This window comes from Ischnura elegans, chromosome 2 (assembly GCF_921293095.1).
Source record: "Ischnura elegans chromosome 2, ioIscEleg1.1, whole genome shotgun sequence".
Classification (NCBI taxonomy): domain Eukaryota; kingdom Metazoa; phylum Arthropoda; class Insecta; order Odonata; family Coenagrionidae; genus Ischnura; species Ischnura elegans.
Window position 1 is genome coordinate 98,566,518 of NC_060247.1, and position 25,410 is coordinate 98,591,927.

The window sequence follows — 25,410 nt, forward strand, 5'->3', positions numbered from 1 at the left end:
ACATGATGCACAAAACATTACGGAGGAATTACTACGGAATTATTGCGCAAAAAAATTCCCAGTTTAGAAAAGTGAAAAATTGTAATGAGATGCAAGAACGATTTCTCATTAAATAACATCAAATATGGGCGAAGACTTAATGCATAATAGTTACTTTCCCGAGTATTCTGCTTTCCCTTAGCAATCAGCATGACGTGCATGCCATTCATGGGAATCGCAGCCACGATTCGCAAAATAAAATTTGACAAGCATGCTCGTCACATTTTTTTCGCGAATTGCAAGGTTTCGCGAGGTTTGCAAGCAATTCGCAAGGTTGCAAATATTCTAGGCCTGCAAGGCTAGAGCGAAAATTACTTTCAACCCCCGATTCTTTCAGCACTGCAACATGTTATTTATTAATTAGAGAAATTGCTCCACATTTTCCGAATTTTACTCTTAGTCCCTCACCACCGGCGGAGAACTGGGTGAAAGTTGAGAGCAGCCTAGCCTTGAGCACCTTGAAGGTGGACTGACCTGTAGCTGAGAGCCAGGCAGGAAAAAAGCGGTCGGAAGGACGCCAGACCGTTAGTCGCGGAGTATACCACGTCAGAGGGAGGCGGAAGGATTTCTTCGATGTTTTTGTTAAAAGTTTGGGGATAAGTTTCCTGTAGAATGTTAATTGACAATTTTAGGATTCATAAGCATTCCTGGATTATCATCAGCCTACGTGAGTACCTGAATATACAATTTTAACATATGTCGCGGTATCGTATGTGATTTCGGCAGCTGTTCAAACATCGTTGGTCGATAATTTGACCTGACGCAGCGAGTAATTAGGGATAATTGATATTATTCTCGTACAATAAGCTTTATGACAAAAAATTTCGGCATCAGGTACTAATCTTAAGTTTAAGGAGATAAATATTCCTACGTGACTCACCTGATAACCATCTTTTTTAATAACGAAATCTGTTTCTAAAAGACAATATAATAATGCATTTTTAAATGAAATTCTATCCATGTGTATAATCTATCGTGCTTTCATGCAAGTAGTCGCAAATAATTTATCGAATTATTTAATACATTCTTTTGTTTCTCTGAACGCGGCAAATCAAAATCAAGTATGCGGTATGAAAATGAAGTTAAATTTTTGTTTGTCGTTTTCAGTGTTTCAAATCCAAAAAATTTCAAGTCAGGGGACTGGAGGGCCTCAGGATGGAGGACCATATCAAGGGAAATTTATTGGGAAGATGAACTCCTACCATCATCAGGTGTCTGGTGAGATCCATGCAGTGGATGATACGACTTTTCTCCTGACGAATTTCAATTATGATGGAAATGGCGCAGACACCTTCTTTTGGGCCGGTGCTTCAAATCGTCCAGGCCCTTTGGGCTTTATTGTACCTAATGAATATGGAAAGTAAGTATAGACATGAGCCATCTCAATTATATGGTGATACCTTCGGGGTGTAAAAATGCTGACTTTGGGATGTAGAACTTCTATTTTATCGTTTTCTATTTTGAATTGTCCATATGAGTGAATAATAACACCATAAGTCAAGTGTGACTGCACAGAGATATCTACATAGTTAATTATCAAGTTTAATCATTTTCATTTGAATGTCATGAAAAAGGTTTGCTATGAAAGTATAATCGTAGTTGTTACACATCTTTTCAGGACAAACATTTTGAGTCGGTATTACAACAAGGATTTCACTCTGAAGCTACCTGATGGGAAGAAAATAACAGAAATAAAATGGTTAGCAGTATACGACCTTTCTAGTCAGGTTTGTGTTCAGTATAACCTTTTTCTCTAATTTATCGCCATTATACTATGTAGACCTAAAAAATAATTTTGCCAATAATCATATTAAAATCATACTATAGTGATCTAAAATTCATTTATTTTCAACAGAACACCTTTGGTGACATATATGTACCTGAGGACTTTGACCCACCTGCAACTCAAAGAATTTCTCAGCTGACCAGGAAAGCTCATGGAGTCACCTCAGGCCCAATACAAGTTTTGGATGCTAAAACATTGCTCCTTCCAGAATTTTCATATGATGGTGGAGGAAAAAGTATGTCTCAAATGTTTGATACCACTCTTTTCATCTGACTTTTATTATGTCTGATGCAACATATTAAAATACCAGCTGAAAAAAATAGAAAACAATTATTTCTTGTGCTGTTAACAAATAAACAATGTCTGGTAGGGGAAGAATCTATTTTGATTGTAAAATTTTTTAGCCGTGCTTGCATTTCAAAATCGAGTAATATTTGAAATGGTACTTATTTGGGCATGCTCTAGGAAGCTAGCTGCATGTTAACAAATGCATGGTTTTTGTTAGATAGCCAAATGGCCAATTTAAATACGACTTTAAAAAGTCTTTACCAAAAGAACTTGGAAAGCTGGTGACCATTCGATTATTTACAGAGAATTCAATATATAATGGCTGAACAAATAACAATTTTCAACTGTCCAGTAAATGCCTATGCAAATCTGAGAATTAGACCACGAATCATGGATTTAGAGCTATAGATTTATGAATTTTGCCTTGATGGCTACCTTATATCAAGTAACACTTGCATGATGGAAGTCTTACTTATACTACAAAATATACACAGTTTGTGTGTATATTGTGTTACATAAATAGCACTGCAAGTCTATATTCAGAGGGGTGCGAGACAATTCCTACGTATACGTTCTCATCTTGTTGTTTTTATGATTATTGCTAGTAAGTCTGGAATTATTTACATTTGTTGGGTTGAGTAAGATGACAGGGGCACAAGATTTTAAGTCAAGGTATAATAAATTAGAGTAAAATCTTAAAATATAATACTATGGAATAGTTCTGAAAAGAATTTACAGTCTCAAAAATGAATTCAAGCACCAATAGGTTAAGAGAGAAAATACATATATGCTGATGATATTTCATAATAACTTAATCAACATTAATCATTAGTGTGTCATCCATTCAACTAGTGAAGCCCTAATTCTTTATATGTATTTTAGGTACATATTTTTGGGTTGGAGTCGGTCCTCAGCCATCGTCTAAAGGATTTAAAGTTCCGGATGAATACGGCTAGTAAGTACCTTGTTCATATTTTCTCACCTATATGAAGATAGACATGAATTAAACTAAATAACATTTTATTTTTATCAGCCTGGACCCAATAAGGCCTTATTTACGGGAGTCTGTAAAACTGGAGCTACCAGGAGAGCTTACAATATTTGATATAGATTGGTTTAGTGTATTTGATATTGATACCAAAGAAAATTTTGGATCAGTTATTATCCCAGATGGACTAAATGTACCGCCATCGTTGGTCAAAATTGTGGTAAGTTTGTGTATTTAGTGTAATAAATTTCCATCAAACACAAAGGCATTTGAAAATTATGATTTTCATGTTGACACTTTCTTTCAGCCTCACAAAAATTCTCTGCCAAACTGTGTGCAACTACATAAAGAATACAGAATGAGCTGGGAAGTTTTTGGACCCCAAATAACCATCGAATTAGCTGCTCAAGTAGGTAAGTAGATTACACTCCTATCTTCATGTAGTGCCAAAGACAGATCCAGGATTTTTTTCTGGGAGGGAGGAGCACAAGGGTCTGACAGGCAAACGGTCTTCTCACATTTGTGATTAAAAACAACATACAACAATTCCAGTGTGAAATATTCTCTCTATTTTAATATGAAAGTTATTAATATGAAGTTAAAAGAATGTGGTCCGATGAAGCACAAAATTAAATGAATGTAATGATAACCATATTAAAAAATTGTCTACACATATTTTGAATGTCTAAAGTGCCCCTCCCCTAAGTCCGCCAATGTATAGTGCCAAGTACAACCCACGTGGTACAGTGTTTGGCTGCCTTTAGAAGCCTCAGGACATCCCCCAGAAATAAAATCCTCACGGCACAAAGAGGTCTGTGGGAAGGAATTATCTCCTTACCCTGAATGTGTAAAATTTATGAGCCTATGGGGCAGTCTGGTGTGAGCTCTACCCTAACCTATGCAAATTCACCCTTTTACTGACAGCCCATTTTGAGTAGGTTTAGCAATGACTATAGAGGCTGTTATAAGGAAGTCAGTAAAATTTCAGATTTTTAACTATCCCTTGTATTAATTTTATTTAATACGTGCATCCATATTTTTTTCCAATGCTGAAGAAATGTTTAGGGCGTAAAACCATGGAAGTATTATAGGGGTCAAATATTATTTTTGTAAAGGAAAACATAGCATTTAAATTATTATGATTGGAAAAAGTGTGTAGATACATTGACCAGTGACAGTTTCCATACATACAATGAAGACTGACATTTAGGCCCACTGGCAGTACATAAATGGTTTAGCTTTCACATTGATGCTTTTGAGTGAGTGGCTGATCATCAGATGACTTACAATTTTCATCTGCGTACAATTTGACTTTCTTCTTTTCCCCTCTCTATGCCTAACTTCCTTTTCCACATTATTAAGCCCTTCAGCATCTCTTAACTCTTATGCACACCATCAGTCCATCTTTATTATCAAGAATTTTTCTTCCTCCACCCACTTTCTTGTGGCTTGTTCTGTGGTTTTTCCCACTCCTTATAAGACTCTTACGCACCCCAAGCAGCAGACCATATCCACTGGATATCTAAATGAGGTTTAATATATATCCTAAACATGTTGTTATTACACGATGGATACTTTGGCAGGCCCTTTGGATATTTGACAGATATCTATACAATGTAACTTGGATTAACATGGATATTGCACTCAGTAGCGTAACTATAGGAATATGCCTTGGAGGGGGGGAGGGGATTGGATGGCCTGGGGTGGCCTTCTACCCCTCAGGCAAAATCTGGTAAAATTTTTGAAAAATGACATGCCTGGAAATACATTTTACATCAATTTGGCACTAAAAATGGAACTTTAAGCAAATGCAGTTATTACATGTCAAAACTAGACAATAGTGTTGTATTTTTTTAAATATCTCCACGGCTTTGGGGGGGAGCTATCCCCTTATCCCCCCAAATAGTTATGCCACTGATTGCACAGATGTCATACGTTAACGCCAACATTGTTGTCTGTATTTTGTTGGGATATTGATTGCTGCTTCGGGGTCTACCCTTTGTGCCTTTTCATTTGGCTCATTTTATCGACTAATTCTAGTTTATATGTATCCGCCTAGAAAAATAAAAAAATATGAAAATGACATAAAGATTATGAGTTGGAATTGCATCCCTCGCAGAATCTAATGAAAATTTGTGACTTCAGTTAAATTTTCTAGCCTCAAAGTGGTAATTATAAGTGATTGAAATTGTGACTTAAAATAATTATGTATGATAACTGTTCACAGATGAAAATGATTACATGGCTTTTGGAATAAGTGGTTCTCCAACTCGAGCTCAAATGATTGGGTCCGATGTTGCCATTGCTTACATCGATGGATATCGCGGTTTTGCAAATGATTACAATGTTACAGCCAAGGCACCGGTGAGTATCTGAGGGACCTCTTTAACTCCTCAATGACCTCTATTTTGCATTGATCGTGTCAATAACATTGTCATGGCACAGTCATGGGCGTACCCAGAATCAAAACTGGGGGGGGGCGGGGAAACTACCTGTAGTTGTTCAAGTTGTAACTTTTTTGCACAGAAAAGGTCAATGAAACCACAATTTTAAGGAAATTATGACAGCAATTTATTAGTTTTTATAATTATTTGCTTGAAAAAAAAATGATTTTTATTTTAGTTCCATGTCTGATACTAATATCATTTTTCTTCGAAAGCAAAATTTGTTCATAACTTTTGTTTTGAACTAAATTTATTTTTGCTTCTAAGGGGGGGGGGGAGGGGCAGCTGCCCAACCCTGCCTGCCGCTGGGTACACCCATAGGCACAGTGACTCCAATATTACTAACTTTCACCTTACTTGAGAAAACATCTCTTTCAATCTTTCATTCTTTTGATTAATAACTTATTATTTTTCAGTGCATAAAAGTACTAGGCCAGTACAAAGGAGTATGCAGAGATGAATTACTGGGTGGTCTAGATGACAACCAGATGCATACAGCTGTTAGAGCCAATGGAATCAATACCATCACTTACAGAAGATCTCTAATTCCAAGTCAGTAATGAGTATCTTCTGAAACCTAAATTCTAGATAATTTTATGGGTACATCAATACAATTATCAAAATTTTCTCCTTGCAAAGATTCTGACCCAGGAGATAAGGAAATTCCAACTGACCGTGAAATTCAGTTGATATGGGCATTGGGCGTTCTAAATGATGAAAAGGAGCCTTCTTTCCATGATCTCTATCCACGAGGAAGTTTATCCATTAACTTAGGACGAAAAGAAGCAGAAAATAATTGCTTTGCTTTCACTCGATCGACTGCTGAACCTAAGTATTAATACCTAAATACTTATCTATTTATTAGAAAAATACTTTAGTTGATACTACGATGGGATTAAAAATCTTAAATTGAACTTCTTCATAATGCTAACCTCTGAAATGAGCTTTATTTGGATGAAACCGTATTGTATGATTGTGCAACAATTATTTCAGGAAACCATGGGATATTTCACACATTCTCGATCAGAATATAAGATTATTCACGGCCACTCTTGGACCTTCCGGAGGAAAAAGGGGATATCATGGCATGACAGGTAAATAAAAAGCGTATGCACTATTTCAAAAACTGGAAGAAGTGATTAGCTAATTACACAGAAGATTAAAGCCAAAAGAATCTAAAAGGAGTACCATCAAGATACAAGTTTATGGAATAAAAAGATAAAATCACACATACCAAAATCAATAAAACCTAAGTGCATGCATAACTTTCTCAGGAATGGCATCTCCAGGATTTTCATGGTACATCAATGGCTATTTGGCTCCTGAATTGTACTTGAAAAGAGGTCTGAGGTACACCTTTGAAGTGAGGGGTGGCAATGATCCTCATAGTCCAGAGGCTTACCATCCCTTGATCATTACCGATGAACCTCATGGAGGAATAGATCGAAATCAAAATGCTCGTACAAGAAAGCGCAAGGAGGCCCGAGTTCTGGCAGGAGTGCAATTTTCAACAAGAGGTCAAGCCCGGCCAACTGCAGGTGAGAGAAACTAATACATATATCATCATTAGCCACAATAAATGAGATCCATGCCCTCTTATTATATTATGAAAAATTAAGATGACTTCATGGTGTTAGCAGGATTATGAAGCCCATATTAGTTTTGCCACAAACAAGCAACTGGTTCCTGGGCTTTGAGGTGGGGAGATGACGTCCTCACCTGCGAACCATTAAGTCCAAGAATCGAATTTTGCCTGGGTGGACTTTTCCACCACCCAGGATATGGATGTGTGTGACTGTTGCTTGATGAATTCCTTGTGACGAAGGACCTTATGATCCTTAATGCATTGATTAAACAAAGATGAGATTTTTATAGGATTCACATAAACTTCATATTTTTAATTTTGCGAAGTGGTGGGCTTGGCGAAGATGTCTCTATGCCTCTTATAAAAGGCTACAAATCAAGGGACTGGTTTGTTCAAAAACAACTTTGCTCCCAGCATTGCGTCTCAGAATAGATTTGAACTTCTATTTGATGACATATCAAAGCAAGATTAAAAACATTTTATTGGCCAAATGCTTCTTCTTCATTGATAAATATTTATCTTTGTAATTTCTTTTGTATTTTAATGTATTTGTTCTAACTTGTATACACCTTAAGCTTATAGTACAATTTTATTTGTGACGTACCATGCATGCATAATACTTGTCATCTGGCAAATGAAACATATTATTATAGAGAATGATTCACTTTGCAAGCAATGAAGTATGTCCAGATGGCATAAATTCCATGCTCTTATCAAGCAAAAGACTCATCATGCAACAGTAAATGAATAAAAGTGCCATTAGTATGAGATACAGCTGTTCAAGTTATGTACAGGCCATAGCTTTACTTACAGAATGAAAATTTACGCCAGGAAAAACCATGAAGTGAAAAAGACTACACAGATGAATGTGGTCATGAAATTATGTGAGCCAAATTTGAATGAAGGGCAAACAATATGCACTGGCACCTGCTACACTAGTGTTGAACTAGCCAAAAAATTGCCGGATCAAAAAACTAATCTGACGGGAACTTTGAGAAAAAACTGATGCAAACCTAATACCTTTTCTCCCTTTGACGATTTCTATGGTACTTGCTAACCAACAGAAATAAAATCATCATCATCATTATTATTATTATGCATGACCCGAAAGTGTACCATGAAAAATAGAAAAAAGAGAAATCGTAGTTAAAGAGAATGGCAGAGAAATTCCCGTACTATGCTGGAAGGTCAAAGGGAATGTTATAATGCTTTCCACAAAGCACTCGCATGAAACTGTTGAGGTTGCTTGAAGAAATGGCGATTAGGCTACAAAACCAGAAGTAGTATTTGGCTACAGTGATGCCAAATCATCAGTGGACCAGTTGAATCAGATGGCAGCTTATTCTTCACCCCTAAGAAAAACCATGCAGTAGTACATAAAGTTGGCTGTGGAGTTGATATCATTAACATCCATGGTTGATGCATATATACCATGCAAAGAATGTACAGGAAATAAAATGGGCATAGTTGAGTTCTGAAGCAACATCATTTTTTTCATTTGATATCGCATAAGGAGGAAAACATGGAAGAGAGAGACCCACAGAGTAAAAACGACATAGGTAGATCCTGCCATGAGCTAAGAAAAAAAGGGAGAGCCATGGAAGTAAGAAAACATTGTAAAGGTTGCTATGAGAATGCAGTGAAAGAAGGAAAGAGGCTAAAGAAAGATCAAAAGTGAAAAAAGTAATAACTTTTTACACTGGATGTCCTAAGGAACCATTTAGTGCATAAATTGTTTGAATACCATGCACAGAAAACTTTCATGAATGTTTCTATAATATTTAAAAGCATTTTCTAAAATGCATGTCCAACATACTATTACTTTTCTATGTTTATTCATAAAATTTTTCCATTTAAATCGGTTTAAAAAATATAAATTATAAAATTATTTTTAAAATATAAATTTAACATAGGTACATGGCCAGATTGTCTCTTCATTAGGTATCTAACATACTCATACAAAAATGTTTTTTTAGAAACAAAAAAATAACAAATCCCAAAGTTTACCTGAGAATCAGGCTATATGTATGCCATGTAGGTCAAATTATATACACGGCACTGAAACAGACATGACCAATGGCATGCTATGAAAGGCCAAAAAGGCGACTCATTCTTCAGTCATAATGACAGAAGTGGTGCAAAGATGAAGTACAAGTTTTGGTCATTGGGTCTGAAGCAGTATTGAACGTGTTATAAATGATGAGCTGAATTAATGATCCGATTTCACTAGCTCCCTCATTCTTATCACCAGGATTGCTATAAATGTCAATAGCCACCATCAAAATAAAGGATTTTGTTAGTTACTATATGTATAAGTTTGTACACAACTTACTTTTTTATCCAACATACTCTGACATCCATGTCATCTGCATTGATATAGCATTTTTCTGATTTCTGCTCATTTCAAATACAATAAATTCATAAAAATAAATCCTTGATTTCCGTACAGCTGGACCTCTCTGCCTGGCTCGCCACAGTACTGAAAGGGACAGAAGGCGAGATGATGACTTCACTGACTTCAAAAAATTTAACCGCTCTCTAATCTACAAGTGTGACAAAGGTAGGATATACACATTGATGTTGAATCATTTGAATTTTTTTATATCTAAAGCAACATAACATATTATAAAAATCTTAAATTCATCATAGCATTTTGTAGTTTTTTGGGACATGAATGCACATTACTTTTACCGAGGATATATTAGCTGGTATCCTAAAATGATCATTCTCAAAAGAGATAGTAACTGTTTAATCCCATCACTTTCTTTGGAGTAATTATTAATGTATTTCATTGCTAATCGATGGTTAAAATTGGGTAGCCTTTAGCTAGCCAAACTTTCATAATTCATTTCTTGTATTCGCAGTAAGAGAAATTAGCACTTTTAAAAATGTATAAGGATACTTTCCTCCCATGCTCCTTAGCTGAAATTCTATTTTTCTAATATCTAATAAGACTTTTGTCCTTAAAATGATAAAACTTTATTCGCAGATCAAGAACCTGGGATGCTTGAAATCACCCCAAATTCATCATGGCCGGACACAGTCTACTACAACAGCTTCACCCACTCCAACGTAGGCTGGAAAATTCATGTAGTAGACAGCTTCACTCTGTCAGCTGTGGGTGGCAGTCAACGTTCAGCTACTCTCGGCATATGTCTGAGCACATACATAGCTTTAATTATTTCCTATTTATACTTGTTTTAGATGCATTACCTGTGATAATTTTGATGACTTCTTAATCAATGGTGAGATAAAAATACCATGACTTTAATGTTGGAAAAGTTTGCCATGTCTACAGCATTTCTGTAAAGCATGGAAGTTACAAGTCTATGTATTTTGGAAATATTAGGCCGTAGAGTAAAGATAAACGTGGAGAGTACTGCAAAGGATGAAGTTAGGGCAAGAAGTTTTCCAATTTCTCTTCTGCTTGCACCAAATGTTTCTGAAAATGGACTCACTGATATGGCCTAGACTGATGTGAAGGTTGTGTTACATGCATGATGATTGTATTTAAGCATCAATTGAATGTAGTTTTTGATTACCGTTGGCATACTAATTGAGTACTTTTCAAATAAAATATAGGAAAGTATGTGTATGATCACATACTAGCCATGCAGAAGAAATTATTTTATTCCAAAGAAAAAGAAGATTTAAAAAAAGTTAACCAACATGGTGATAATTTTTATGAATTGTTGAAGCCATTGAGAAACCTTTATTCCGCGGATTTCAAACTTGGCAACACATGGGTTTTGAAGTAGTTTCTGAAGCTATGCTAAGATATTCTATGCAAGTAGTGCTTAGATTGATTAGTTTGAGTCATAATCTAGGTATATTTGTCCTTGATCTGATGTTATGAGCTCATCTTGTTTAGTGCACTGCGAGAGATATATTTCTTGAGTAATCTCAAGTTTTCCATTCTATTGTCACATAGGTGTGTGTGCGAATGTATTTTGGACTGATCTGCACCAGATGATATATTTATTCTAATACCCTGGTCTTGGTCACCAATTTCACTAACTTTCCCAAGTAACAACCTTCATAGCAATTATAAATCTACCCAAATAATTGCTTGAGAATGTTTCAATGAAATGTAAGGCTGTCTGACTCAGTTCTGTAAGAATACTACCTTCCAAAGCTGGATATTACGAGCTACATTAAAATCCATACATCCCTTGAGAAAAGTGATAACTTCTCTATTAAATTCAAGGTTGCTCCTTTTAACACTTAATTTTCAGTCTTCATTATGAAACTTTTTGGAAGCTAGAAGTAAAGTGAGTTGCATCAGAAGAAAGTTTTCGCAGTAAAGATTTTAATATATATTCAGAGATATCATGCAGAAAGCAGTGGATACAAATAGTACAACAGTGGAAAAGCTAGGGAGTACCATCATCTTTCTTATGAAAGAATAAAAAGCATCCATGTAATAATCTGAATTTTTATTTCATTGGGCATTAAACTCTTCACAATTTATTAACATTAACAATGATTATTTAAACCTAAATCCATGTACTTTCAATAGGTAACTTTTAAATCGAGTAATACACAGTATGTCATTGTTAGGCATATCCTTAAGCGTTCCAAGTTTCATTTCAATCTAAATGTCCCCGGCTCGATAAGCATACTTCCAAGTGATATCAAAAATAGTTATCAACAGGCAAAAAAATGGCAGTAGCAATTGACAGATCTAGAACATCTAATAGGAGTCATACTTGCCAGGATTTTCAAGCTTTATTTAAACATACACGATTTAAACCTTCAAGATAATTTAATTTAATACATATTTAAAAAAAATTATCATATATCCTCTATGTATCTTTCAAAATACATGGATCACAAAGGCCAAAATTCAACAACTGGCAACCATAATAGTACCATAAATGTCATTACAGTAAATGCCTTCAATATCTCAATAAAAGATTAATTTTAGTCACAGAACAACAGGCACATAACCATTCATGATTCATCAATTGAATACATCTGCTCTCACACAAAAAAAAGTTCACTCACATTCACAATCATTTTAAGTACCCTTAATAGGATTCCAACAATAGGAAAAAATACATAAAGCTCTCTAATTTAGAGAGATAAAAACAGAATGAATTAAACACAAATTTCACTCTTAAAAGGTTCAAAAATTTAATGAGATTACATACTCCACATATTTATGCAAAGGCTAATACCATTCATGCATTCGAACAAAACTTTCAAGTGTTCTTGGTATGCGTCCACCCCAATAAGGTATGCACTGCCTTACCACCACCTTGGCAGCCAAACATTTTAGAGATGTGTACTGCAACAGGCGGAAACTCTCGGCTTCGGGAATAGAGCGCAGCATTACCACTGGCTCCAATCCAGTGCGATTAGGTTGATCCAAGTGAGCACCATGCTCGAGCAATAATGAAAAGACCTATCAATAGAAGTTAAAGAGCCATTAGGAATTATACTTCACATTACTTACCCAAAATGAAATGCATAGCATCAAAGCAATTGAAGAACCATGTCATATTGATTATGTAGCCCAAAAGAAGCATTCAAGAAGTACAGGAATTAATTTATGAGAGAGACATTCACATCCATACAAATTAATGCAATACAACAATTTAGTTTCATAATTCAGGGCAAAAGGGATTTAAGGTAACTAACTATATTTAAATTAGGGACTTTTTATGAACCCACACCTTCAAAATCAAATGCATACATATTTATTTTCATAATTTCTAAATTATGAAAATAAAAATAATGTGAGGATCATTGGAATTTCTAGAGGCACTTGTAAGAAGCTTTTGAAAATATCTATTATCATACCTAATACAACAGCAACATTTATCCACATGGTAGCAGGTTTTAACAAGTAGGCATGATTAAGAAAACTGAAGGAATTTCAGGAATGAAAAACCCATGCAAAACAATTCAGACTGCCCAGAAGACATCCTTATCTTTGTGATGCAGCACCCCTCAGGTCCCTGTAGTGCAGATGCCGGATTGTAACCATAACTGGCTGTTTGATATTTAATGCATGACAGTTATGGAAACATTTGACACAAATTAACAGAATTTAACCACCATGCAGACCACCTCTGCTGCAGTAGATAGCAGCTATCATGGGATATAAATATGTCTACACTGGCAATAAAGAACCATCCCCAAGTTAACATCAAATTCTCAATGATTAGTGATGCAAAAATTCAATGGTAACTATGTGTGTCCAAGGTAGACATAAAGCTAGGATAAGTTATGTAGCATTGATTCTTAAAGACTGTATAACATAGCATGAATACATGTTAGGTCTGTAGGAATGACCTACATATATCAGTCAGCTTCATATTGAGACACTATAGAGCAAGTAAATTAGTTCAGTTATTGACCATGGTCACATTTAAAAATTCTAATTCCTGGAAAAATATGATAAACAAGAATATATAGCAAAAATTAACATTTATTCACTTAATTAAAAAATTGACCTCACATCAAACTTATTTATAAAAAAATTGCAACTGTGTTTCTTCTGGATCTTTAACCAGGATTTGATTGCATATAAGAAATCTGCACTAACAGGGCAAATAAGTTCAGTTCAAGGGATATGATCAATACAATTAAAGAGATCCCTTAACAGAGATGAAGGTCTAATGAAAATTAATTATTATTAGTAATTATTAAGTGCTAACTATATGGAAAGAGTAAGTAAAAGGAATATACAGAGGCTCTACTTGACTGAAGGACCAAACACAATGAACAAAGAGGTAGGTTTGCTAGATAGGGTAACTTCGGATTAGATATGTATTCTGTGTCACAAGAGAGAGTCCAAACAGGTATAAAGAAAGTCTGTCGCGGACAGATTCAAGTTACATGCTAAGGTATTACGGTGAATGTGGAGGAACTATTCCATGACCTCTTCGTGAAAAAGATACCATTTAATGAAACTATTGAATTTGATTATATTCATTTGAACTCACCGAATTAGAAAAAAAAACACTGACTCCACGCAGACACCCCAAAAGAAAACATACTAATAACATCACAGATGAATCAGTGTGAAACAAGAAGTAATTCTGATTCAACGAAAAATTCTACCAACAAACACATCAATGCCTCCACTGTACAAGTTCTTAACAATCGCCCAACGGATCAAACCCGCTTATCTAGGAGCCAAACAATATGCACTCAACTCTTAAGTCTCCAAGATTCAGAGGTGAGCATTTGTGCCCCGGCTACTGCCAACTGAGCGCATGCATATTCGTGCGAAAGATCCACAGAGAAAATAATCATCCGCCTTGACCGGGATTCGAACCCAGATCCCCCGAGCAGTCTAATCGTGCACACAGTGCCACAGCTGCAGAGCAGGCCTGGACATAGAACCCAAAGAGGTGTTCGCTCTTGAATAGTTTAAAGTATACCGGGACTAGCCACGGTGGTAACTTTTACGGGAGTCACCTGCATGTCACCTTTAAAGTAGCATATTGTTTGGCTCCTAGATGAGCTGGTTTGATCTGGTGGGCGATAGTTGAGCGCTTGTACAGTGGAAGTATTGACATGACTTCAGCACAGATCTTCCCTCTCCTCACTATTTGCGAAAATCTTCTGGGAGAGCATCAAAAACAAAATATCCTATGAGTTAGGAAAATTCCATCATCCATTAACATTTGTGAATGCTCGATCTTCTTTTGTTCTATAGGCGGCAGACAGCATACCCGAACGTCCGTGAGTTGCGCGAATAGAGAGCATTTGAAGGTAGACACCATGGCCAAAAAATGCAAAACACTTCTAAGCGAGAAAATGAAAATAAAAGAGCAATACGAGAGTGGCATAATTAATTTATCTTCCCCTTCACCCTTCACAATTTCAAAAAAACTGGAAGAGATAAGAAAAAGTCTTCTGAGGCAGGATCATTCTACCATCTTCCACAGTTGTCCGCAGAAACAAATGCGATACAATCTTTCACATAACTTCCGCAAAAAGTACAGGAAAAATAAATATACACCAATGGAAGCACTGGAGACATTTAATATCCGCAGTAGTTTTATCAGTAATTGTCTGAATTTTTCAGCGGAAAATACCAAAACAACAGAATGATCACGTTAATGCACCACGTCCCTAAAAAAGTGGCTTGGTGGGTTGTGCATTGGGATTATCACTGACAAAGCAATGGTTTGCATGATTTTGATTCAATATGGCACTTATAAATTGAATGGCTGGTTCGTTATTACAGTAAGGAAATTAAGTGATGCAAAAAAACATCGCCTTTGTTCTGGATTTATGCTTAAGTTTATCGAATCGAAATGTCTCCGTCCCCATATCAAACCTGTTCTTAAACAAGGGTTGACAATACGTTTCTTGGCTATAATTTTCTCAATCTCCACTAAAGCGACAATTCGCTACAGCAAGTGTTTATTTCAGCACCGTGGGGCCTTGTTTTATCGACGTTGTAATGTAAATGAATTAAAATCTACAAGATGTAAAATCCTAAAAAAAAAGAAGGAATTACCTCTCGATTGAAGTTCGCTGGCTCAGCAGCCACATGTAAAGGTGTTGAATAAGATTCATTTCTTGCATTCACAGGAGCTCCACATTCAAGAATAGTTTGAATCACATCTAGGCATGGGAATATTCCTTGAGACCCACCTCCACCAGCTACAATGGGTTGTTTGTCAAAATGGATAATAAGAGAAAGAAATTAGTAATTTAAGGCTGGACCAACATAATCTAAAAATGATAAAATAGCTACAGAAATAACACCAAAAAAATGAGGAAATGACACTCATTTCCTGAATTTAAGATCCATTTTACCTAGAGGTGCTTTCAGTACACTTTGTTTGACAAATATTTGTGTAATAATTGCTGTAAAAATATTTCACCAAGCATAAAATTAATCAATTGTCATTCCCAGAGGAAATACATTATGTTTATCCATATTAATAGTAATTAATGTAGTTACTACTTTAAATCATTAACAAAAATTACACAAGCAGTAGGCTTGGAAAAGTAAATATACAATTTTCATTACAAATGAGTGAGGAATGCATTTAAGATTTTTAGATAGGAAAAAATCTGAATATTAGGAAGCTTTGAGAGTGAGCACGACAGTTGTAGACTTATACCTATATTTTCCAAATATATTCTGTACAACTGAGAAGCTAAATTATATTTTCATGGTTAAATAAAAACACAGTACTATTCCACAACCTTATATTTTTGCAGTCTACTAGTTTCAACGTTTACAACGTCATTATCAAGACTAACTGAGAAAAGCATACAACATCCAGCCTTATTTATCCAACAATAGTGTGAGGGAAGGAGGAGGGGGGGCATGAGGAGGAGCATTGACCATTGTTGGTTGGATAGGAGGTTCAAAACAAAAAGTATAAAAGCTTGGGGAGGTGGGGTGGGGGCAGGCAGATAAAAGTCAGGTGGTAACGAGGTTAATGAGAAGGGGAGGAGGAAGGATTGTCAAGGAAGAAGTCAGATTTTAAAACAGTAGATAAAAAGTTAGAACATTTGAATACAGTCATATCATTAAAAATTTCGATGTTACGTGCAAGAGTGCATTTGGCGATTTCTAAAATTTCTAAAATATCCAGTTTTACACTTTTGTCATGTACATGTAAAATTTTAATATTAAAATCACTGTTGTGGACAGATTCGACATGACGAGATGACTGAATATGAAAAAAAAAACTCGATTGCCAGAAGCAAGAGGGAAATCAGCAGTAGAATTCAAGATACACCCCCTGCCTGCCTACAAATACACTATCAAAATACATGATTTCTACCAGAAGAGAAAGATGTATATACCTTTCAAAAAGCTAAACCACTATAAAATGGATGAATCTACTAATGACTTCAGTATGGAGCATAATGCTTTATGGTAGTGAAACAGGGAAAATGGGATGAACAGACAAAAAGAATAGAAGCTTTTGGTCTACAGTAAAACCATTGAGTATTTAAAATGTCATGGGTGGACAGGGTTAGGATTATGGAAGTCCCAGACCGACTGAGACTGAAACCAGACAAATTGAACATTTTCACTACAAGGAGAAACAAAGGGATTGGTCACTCATTATAACAAAATGGATAGTGCAATGACTGTACATATTAGAGGACCAGGGGCGCAGCAAAGAATTACGCCTTAAGGGGTTTTAGGCACAACTAAAGCTGGAGATCTGGGGGGTATGGAATACACACTCAATATAATGAGGTAAGTGGGAGGTGGGCCCTCCCCCAGGAAGTTTTAAGGATATGTAAATGGTTCAAAATGGTGAGTTTTACGGCTTTCTGATGGATATTTTATTAATCCTTAGACTATTCCATAAGTAATATCAATCCAATTAAGTGAAATTCATAAACCTTAAAATTTTCTCTGAGCTCTGGGGGGGGGTTTAGCACCCAAAACCTCCCCCTCGCTGCGCTTCTGTAGAGGACAACTACTGCAAACCAACCCATTGGTTGATTACCAGTGAGAGAAAGAGATACTCTCATGACATGCTAGAGAATTGAGAATTACTGAAACGGAACAGTCATGGAACAGAAAACACTAACCTTCATCCGGAAAGGGAACTGGGCCTCCTACAGCTGCAGCAGCAATGTAGCCCCCACGCATTGCATGCATACGGGAAACTGCCAAATGTAACAGTGTATCTCCTTGAGATGTTCGCACATTAGAAGCTACAGCCACTTTTATAGCCTGGGTGACTAAGTATTTAGCATGAGGAGTAGGTGCATTAGCCAAAGCCAAATGCATGAGATGCGTCACACATCTTAGGGTTCTATCCATTGCCTCTTCCTGTCGCTTATGGATGGGGTGAATTAATAACAAATTGTGGCCTTCTTTTAATTGTCTCGCAAGCAACCACAGAGTGCCCAGGGCATCTTCATGCCTGAGCCTGTCCTGAGCAAAAACAGCACCACCTTCATGGCCTTCAAAGCGATTGCTTTCACCTCGTTCTCTAGATGGCATCTGGAAAATAAAAATGTAAAGAAATTAAAAAAAGTTACCCAAAAAAGGTTTACAGTTAAGGAAACAAATTTATTAATACATCTGCAATCAACACATGGATATCCATGCTAATGGATGTGAGGCACGGCTTTGGTTGTGATATTGACATTTTAACTTGTAATAAATACAGTAAATATTTTGCACCTCAAAAATGCATTAACCAAAGGTGATAAATAAATAAAATTGAATTATTATCACTCCACTAACAACTAGGCAAATGAAGGCAAAAAGAGAGGAGATGCAAAACATACCTGTCTTTCATGAAGTACAAGAAAAAGACGAACTAGGGCCTGAGCTGTGAAGCAAGTGTCTCCATAAAGGATGGAATCCTTTGCAACTCTAATTTCCAGGGCGTGACGCCACAAGTCGATACATCGCTGATATTGTTGAGCATCAGCATAAGCAGCACCTCGGTACATCAACCTGAACACTGTATCCTTATGTGCAGGTCCAAGGACCCTTTCACAAACCTAAAAAAGTCAGAATATGAACTATTAGCAAAGTGAATTAATGCAAATAAATATTTAAGTTGACAAAGCAAAATATGATATTGAGAAACATGAAAACAAAAACTAATAAAAGAGGATATGTACAATGAAAATGGGACTTCTAAGGTTTCATCTCCCAAGGAGAAAATTTCGAAGAGGAATTGAATATAAACAAGCACTTCACTTTGACTGCATCATTCTTTACAAATGAATGGAAATACTGTACTCATACCTGCTGGAGAGTCCACATTCCACTATACTGATCGACTGCCCAGTAAATACAAATTCCAGGATTAGATAAACATCCCTTGTTTCATTTTTATTCTCACCCAATTACATGGCCTCTTTAAAATAGATGTATTGTATCCAAATACTTAAATAGGTATCATCTAATCATAATAGGTAAACATCTAATGTAAAATTTGGAATAGTAAAAACAGGTGTTCCCTGTCTTTTGCTTCATTAAAATATTAAATCCATGTAATTTGTGCCCCAAAACCATGAAATTTACCCTGAATAAAAGCAATTGGATGTAATAGCACCATGATTTAGCACAAAACTGAATGCCTGCAAAGTTGTTTAAGGCATCTCATGAGGATAAAAACTGAATGCATAAATAATAAACAGAAAACTCTGAAAGACATTCAGAAATTTAACTCAAGTACCTTTACAAATGAGACAAAAAGGAAGACTATATGCATATTAATAATGAGTGTGGACAAACCTAAGAGACATTTTTAAAAACTAAACACATCTCACAATAATTATTAGGCTTCACACAAACATGAGTCACTCTGTCTTTATTATCTTTCAAGATATTATAGAGCTAGCCATCAGATAATATAGTTAATAAAATTTTATTCAAACATCTAATTAGATTAATACTTAGTTAAATGTTTCACTTAGTAGCCAGCACCAGGGCACGTACAGAAATGGCACTTCAGGGTGAATGCACTATATTATACTCTGGTTGTGCAAAGCCAAAAATCTTGAGCCAGAGAGGTATCAGGGAAGTATGAGATGGATAACAGAAAAACTAAAAACTATATAACAAAAAAACTTAAGCTTAAATCACACAATCACATTAAGAGATGTAACCAGCCATGGGGATATGTATGGTTTTTTTCATCACTCAGCAAATCCCTTTATCTATTGATAAATACTTCATTTAGCCATAGTAGGGGAGGTCTTGGGAGGAGGCGACCAACAACCATTCATTTGTGTCATAGGAAAGGTTAGGGAAGTTAGGGTAGAGAGAAACCCTGCATCAGCTCTAGCCTGCTCTTAATGAAAGGCAACAAGTGAAACACTGCTTTAAGTCCCATTCAATGAATTCAGTGTTGTACTCGAAATTCTCTCCACAAAGAATTCTGGCAGGGATCGGGTAGTCTGAAAAATCTCAGCCAACCCTGAGAGGAAGGCCAACATTTTAGCCACCAAACCGGCTCAATCCCCTTCAATTAGCAATTACAAGGCCAGATTGCAAAGACAATATTGTACTGAGGCAACTAACCTTCAAAAGAATGCAAGATTCAAGTAATAAGGCAATACAAAAACAATAACGGATACACGGACAGCAACAATGACTATTTAATTCAGAAAATGATAGTTCAAAGCTATTATTTTACTAGAAAGTTATTGCTGAAGGGATCTCTAATGGGAGACAAAAAATGTGACTGTGGTTCAGGCATAAGACAATGCTAAAAGACTTATTTTTACAAACCTGGAGAGAGTAAAGTCTTAGAGCATCTAGGTCACCAATATCAGCCTGCTCCAAGGGTGGATCAACAGCAGGAAGATGACTGCTGAAGCGGTCATCCATTAGCTCCGCTACATCTGCCCCAGCTTCAGCACCAATTTTCATCACTTCATCTAAGGTCATTCGTGAATAGTTAGACTCCACCTCATCAAAGATGGCTGCCCTACTGGCTTCATATTCTGAAACTTGGGGAGGTGGATCTTCTGGCTCAGCCTCTGACTCCATGGCTGAACCATCGGTATCCATTGAACTGTCATCATAGCTTGAAGTTGTTCTCGAACAACTCGCACTAGAACTAGAACTGGAGGTTGCACTTGTGCTCGAATTTGATGCACTCACACCCGCCTCTTTCATTGCTGCAGCCTTTCTTCGGATTTCTGCAGCAGCATGCCAATGTTCCAGTGCAGAAGCTGCATCTGCATGCTCATCCAAAAACGTGGATCCCAGCAAGTCATGGGCATCAGCAATGCGCTCAGGAGAATAGCCAACTCTCTGACAAAGATGCTCAAATATTTGTGTGGCACCCTAGTATATAGGGGAATATAAACGTTGATAAAGAATACTGAATATATAGCATTGAAAACAAAATAAGAATGAATATAATAATGAACATAAGATTAAAGAATGATTCAATACTTTTATGAATAAAGCTAAAGATAAAATTCACAAAGAAACTGTAATATAAAATGATAATACTGACAATTTCAAAGCAAGAGAATACGTTTAAGCGTGTATTTATAAAATACATATCTAGGTCTATCTATTAACTTTGAGCATGAACACTTTGTTCACATTGAAATGAAAATAAAATACTATTTCCTATTGGTAAGTAAGGTCCAATTGAGGCACTCATTTATCACGAATTCACATTAAAATTACTGTTTGTAATGCACCTTTCTGAGATGAATTAAAAACAATTTCCACTAGCAATCATATTACCTCATCCTCTTCCCTTGTGTTCAAGTTAAGCACTGGATAACAGTTACAATATTTGTGTACTAAAATTTCAACTTGGCATGAATCACATGTCATTCAATCCATCCCTTTTCGGGAATTGCCTGTATGATTACTCATATGACTCCTTTAAATAATTATTTGAGGGACTATTCAAAGGGTGGCAGCAATGATAGGCATCCTGAACTCTTTTTTCAAAACTAATCATGTCAATTCCTCCATGTGTGTGTGTGAATCATTCAGTCAATCAGGGAGCACGGCTACAAAATTGTTTGGTAATACCACCTATGGCTGGCTATCAATGGAACGAAATTGTAATATAGCTGTAGAGATTGAGGAAATGGTGAGAGAAGTAGAAGCAAAACTTAAGGAAAAATGGATGGTGATTATGAACATACGATTCACGAGATAATAGAACAAGCTTTCATTTACATAACATGGCTTCAGGGGTGGCAGGGTCACATTCTCCCCTGCCAAACTCGAGGTCGTGGGTTCTAGTCCGGTCTAGGTGAGTATTACCACCTAGGGCATGGATGTGTGACAGTCCAATTCGCCAAATGTAAAAGAGGACTCTTCATTCGTAATTTTCCATTTTTATGAAGGCAAAATTTAACTCATTACAGCTATTCCGCAAAGAGAAAAAACGATTGACTATTGATTCACGGTCACAATCAAAAGTGCTTTCCAAATGAGATCATTTGTTTGCAAGTTAACTTTTCTAAGTCTAATCATAATAGATAAATATATAACAACAAAAGTTTTCCTCAATTCTATTGTTTCCCTTGATCGGTTTCAATGTACTTCACACAGCATTTTCAAGAGCTGTATGAGTGATAAGCAGCAAGCTTGACAAATATATTTGGGATGGGTAGGTGAGGTAATGTATGATAATAGAGGGGTCTGTTGGGGACTCATTTAAGAGGAAGGAGCTGGGTCAGTGATTGTAATTGGTAACTGGGTAATTGAAAAAAGGCTGCAGATCAGGGAAGAACTTGCAAAGGAAGGAATGGCAAGTACGTCACTCAGACAGCACTTGAAAAAGACACTTGAAATATATTGAAATCGGCAAAGGAAAATAATAAATAGATGTGGAAATGATGCCTCTCTGTTCTGTTCATAATACATTTGTGACATAAGAGGCTGACCAAAAGTACTTGGGATTTCGATGTGCAGATCTCCCATGGCCATATCAAAGTAAACCAACAACACTGAATCTGTTGTCCATAACAAAATATGCATTTCACCTCATTTTGTATGAATTCATGGGCCTGAAACACTTTCTATCCCAAACCCATCATCTTGAAATTTCTATCCCAATCATCTTGAAATGGACTTGCATTTAGTAACAGTATGAAATTTATGTGACTATGATTTAAACCAACCTATCAACTAGAACAAGACATGCCAAGTTCACATTACCTTAAGGCAGGCTGTTTGCAAAGCATCGTCTCCATACCGAGAGCAAAGATGGGGATCAGCTCCATGATCCAAAAGAAGGCGAGTGGTTTCAAGCCTATGCTCCTGAATAGCATAGTGCAATGCAGTCTTATTTTGAATATCGCGGGCATTCACTTGAGCACCATGCTGAAAATTTTAAAAGGTAGACTTCCAATCACTTACTATCAATGAAATAGTCACAACACGTGAGACATTACACAAAATTTAAAAAAAATAATAATTAGCAGAAAAAACGAGATTTGAAGCATTCATCATTAAACAATATCAGGAACCAATCAACAAAAAATGGATAATTAGCTTATTTGAGGCTTACCTCCAAAAGGAATAGGCATAACTGTACACTCTGTACTGAGTTAATCAGGCAGGTACCACCATTATAGTTGGGCCTAAGAACATCAGCTCCACCCTCAACGACCAGGTAAGCAACAACATCCAGGTGAGTCATGAAGCAAGCTGAGCGAACAGGGGTTGACCCTGTATCAGACACAGCATCAACTTGAGCCCCATGCCCTATTAACGATTTTACAACTACGAGACGCCCCGACACAGCTGCACACCATAATGGAGTAACACAGTGTACAGACCGATCATCTTGTACTTCATATAGGCCTATAAAAAATATTTTATTGGATATGAATACCGGTGTTCAGTTTACAATGTCACTAATTATATTTAATTTCAAAGGACTATTGGAGATTGTTCATGAATGAGAAAAAAATCATGCATGGTGCATTTACAAGTAAATTAGTATACAAAATCACATTAAGGGCATACATTTCTTAAATAAATAGACAAGCTTTAAGTGACTGATAGAATGATTGAAATATTTAAAGCATTATACTGACTCGAGAATGGACTATAATAAAGGTGGATGGCAAACATTATAGATGTACACCATAAAATGTGAAACTTACCTCTTTGTTCGACATCAGCGTCACAGACCGTGATGAGATACTCAACAATTTCTGCATGCCCTCGTTTACACGCAAGAAACAAGGGAGCACAACCATCTTTAGTTCTGGATACCACTTCTTTCCTATCTTCACGCGATAACTTTTCCAGCCGAGTTCGAAGCTGGTATGAAAGACGAGCACCGGGGGCTGCGTGTTTACATTCAGCATACAAATCGTTGAACAATATTTCCTTCTGGTGAGACGAATCCAGCTTGCCTGTAATCCACATATCAAGTCGTTTACTAAGCCCACCACGACTCATCAGAGACTGAAGCTGTTTCAATTTAACCGATGGTCCAAAACTTCTCTCCACACACAATGCAATTAATTCACGAAGTACGTCCAGTCTCATTTAAACAGAGTAATTGTCAAAATATGTTGAATCTTGACCGTCGTCGGCCATAAGAACAACAAAAACTAGGGTAACTTATTCCTACGCTGCACATCGACAAACTGCCACTGCATCAATGCCTGCACCTAAGTACACTAATTCCCTCTCCATGTTAATAATTTTAAGAGCAACTTCTTTCAACACAACTTTCGACAATTGACACACGTCGGTACTCAACCGCGATTGGTTGACCTTTGGTGATAGAATGAGAGGGATTGGAGAATACGACAACGTTCGTAATGGCTTCCTCGTATCGCGTAATATCTGAAGCAGCTGCGGGGGGCTGCGGATCGCTGCGGCGCGGGCGGCTACTGCTAGAGTTTACGAAGAGCAGCGGAAAGCGTAACATATGTTCGCTGTCAATACCCCACTCGCGCTTCTTTGAAAACCTTCTACCTTGGCGAACTGAAATTCATTTCAAATGAATATTTACTAATGATGAAGCTGGACGAAATAAATTGACTGCGGAGAATCAAGCTGTATCCATTAATGCGTACTTGGAAGAAACTATATTATTTAATGACGCATTTTAAAATTTGCCTCGATTTAAAAAAATAATGTAAATTGGCTTTTGCGTTTTATTTTTAGGGAGCCTATAGTTCCCAGAGTCCTTCAGTCAGCGCCAAACTGGTTAGGCACGAAGGTGAACAGGCTAAAAAAATCTTACCCGAGCGAAGAGGTATTTTTGAAGTCTAGCATAAACTTTCGTTTTTTCTGGCGATCGAATATTAAAGCAATACTTCCACAGCCGATATCAATGCACTAAGAAATTTCCATTGCGCCTCGAATAATTAATTACGTATCACTATGGTATACTATGGTGACAAAGTCGAGTTATTTCGAAGCGGAATAATCCCTCTCGCCATTGTGTATAATACCCGCGCCTTATCGTGGCATTAGAACAGAGTTTAAAGAATTTTAATTTTACTTAGTTAATTTTTTAGCAATATTCTCATAGAAATTTGTTAATAGAACAATAGTTGTAGGAGATGTCAATAATCTACGTTGGAAGTCTTAAGATTTAAATCCTCAACCGAGCATTTATTTGTAATAGGCGAGTTAATATTATTAGATAGGAAGCATTATTTAACAAGTGGTAAATTTTTGTCCGTGAACTCACTTTATAAACAGAATGTAGGCATTTTATTATACAAAAGCATAGTCGATTCTAAAAAAAACTAGATCATCTGCAGCGGCGACATAGAAATCGTTCAATTGGAAAGTTACTCAGAATTACAATATATATAGATTTCATTAATAATATGGTCTTCTCTAAAAAGATTCCAT

The 25,410-nt window shown here is 36.4% G+C and overlaps 2 protein-coding genes across 2 annotated transcripts; one reads left to right on the forward strand and one right to left on the reverse strand.

Annotated features, from left to right (window-relative positions):
* The first annotated feature begins 352 nt into the window (after positions 1-352).
* On the forward strand, positions 353-11,557 carry LOC124154219 (protein Skeletor, isoforms B/C). The gene is made up of 14 exons (XM_046527811.1): positions 353-706; positions 1,147-1,399; positions 1,658-1,766; positions 1,895-2,060; positions 2,996-3,068; positions 3,147-3,321; positions 3,409-3,514; positions 5,329-5,465; positions 5,962-6,097; positions 6,185-6,377; positions 6,539-6,639; positions 6,820-7,083; positions 9,580-9,690; positions 10,120-11,557. Exons 1-14 carry the CDS (start codon positions 652-654, stop codon positions 10,332-10,334), a joined length of 2,094 nt encoding a protein of 697 aa, XP_046383767.1. The 5' UTR covers positions 353-651; the 3' UTR covers positions 10,335-11,557.
* Positions 11,552-24,421, reverse strand: LOC124154218 (protein fem-1 homolog A). The gene is made up of 8 exons (XM_046527810.1): positions 23,694-24,421; positions 23,093-23,388; positions 22,741-22,905; positions 20,332-20,892; positions 18,372-18,590; positions 17,664-18,081; positions 15,613-15,758; positions 11,552-12,537 (listed from the first exon to the last, which is right to left on the reverse strand). Exons 1-8 carry the CDS (start codon positions 24,082-24,084, stop codon positions 12,304-12,306), a joined length of 2,430 nt encoding a protein of 809 aa, XP_046383766.1. The 5' UTR covers positions 24,085-24,421; the 3' UTR covers positions 11,552-12,303.
* Between the last annotated feature and the right edge of the window lie 989 nt (positions 24,422-25,410).

Excerpts from the sequence above, each read along its gene's own strand:
- LOC124154218 (XM_046527810.1), bottom strand. The coding sequence starts at position 24,084 with ATGAGACTGGACGTACTTCGTGAATTAATTGCATTGTGTGTGGAGAGA. Across the intron at positions 23,389-23,693 it reads CGCTGATGTCGAACAAAGAG|GCCTATATGAAGTACAAGAT; the intron begins GTAAGTTTCACA and ends TATTTTTTATAG. Across the intron at positions 18,591-20,331 it reads TAAGACTTTACTCTCTCCAG|GTTTGTGAAAGGGTCCTTGG; the intron begins GTTTGTAAAAAT and ends TGACTTTTTTAG.
- LOC124154219 (XM_046527811.1), top strand. The coding sequence starts at position 652 with ATGTTAATTGACAATTTTAGGATTCATAAGCATTCCTGGATTATCATC. Across the intron at positions 1,400-1,657 it reads GTACCTAATGAATATGGAAA|GACAAACATTTTGAGTCGGT; the intron begins GTAAGTATAGAC and ends ACATCTTTTCAG. Across the intron at positions 5,466-5,961 it reads ATGTTACAGCCAAGGCACCG|TGCATAAAAGTACTAGGCCA; the intron begins GTGAGTATCTGA and ends ATTATTTTTCAG.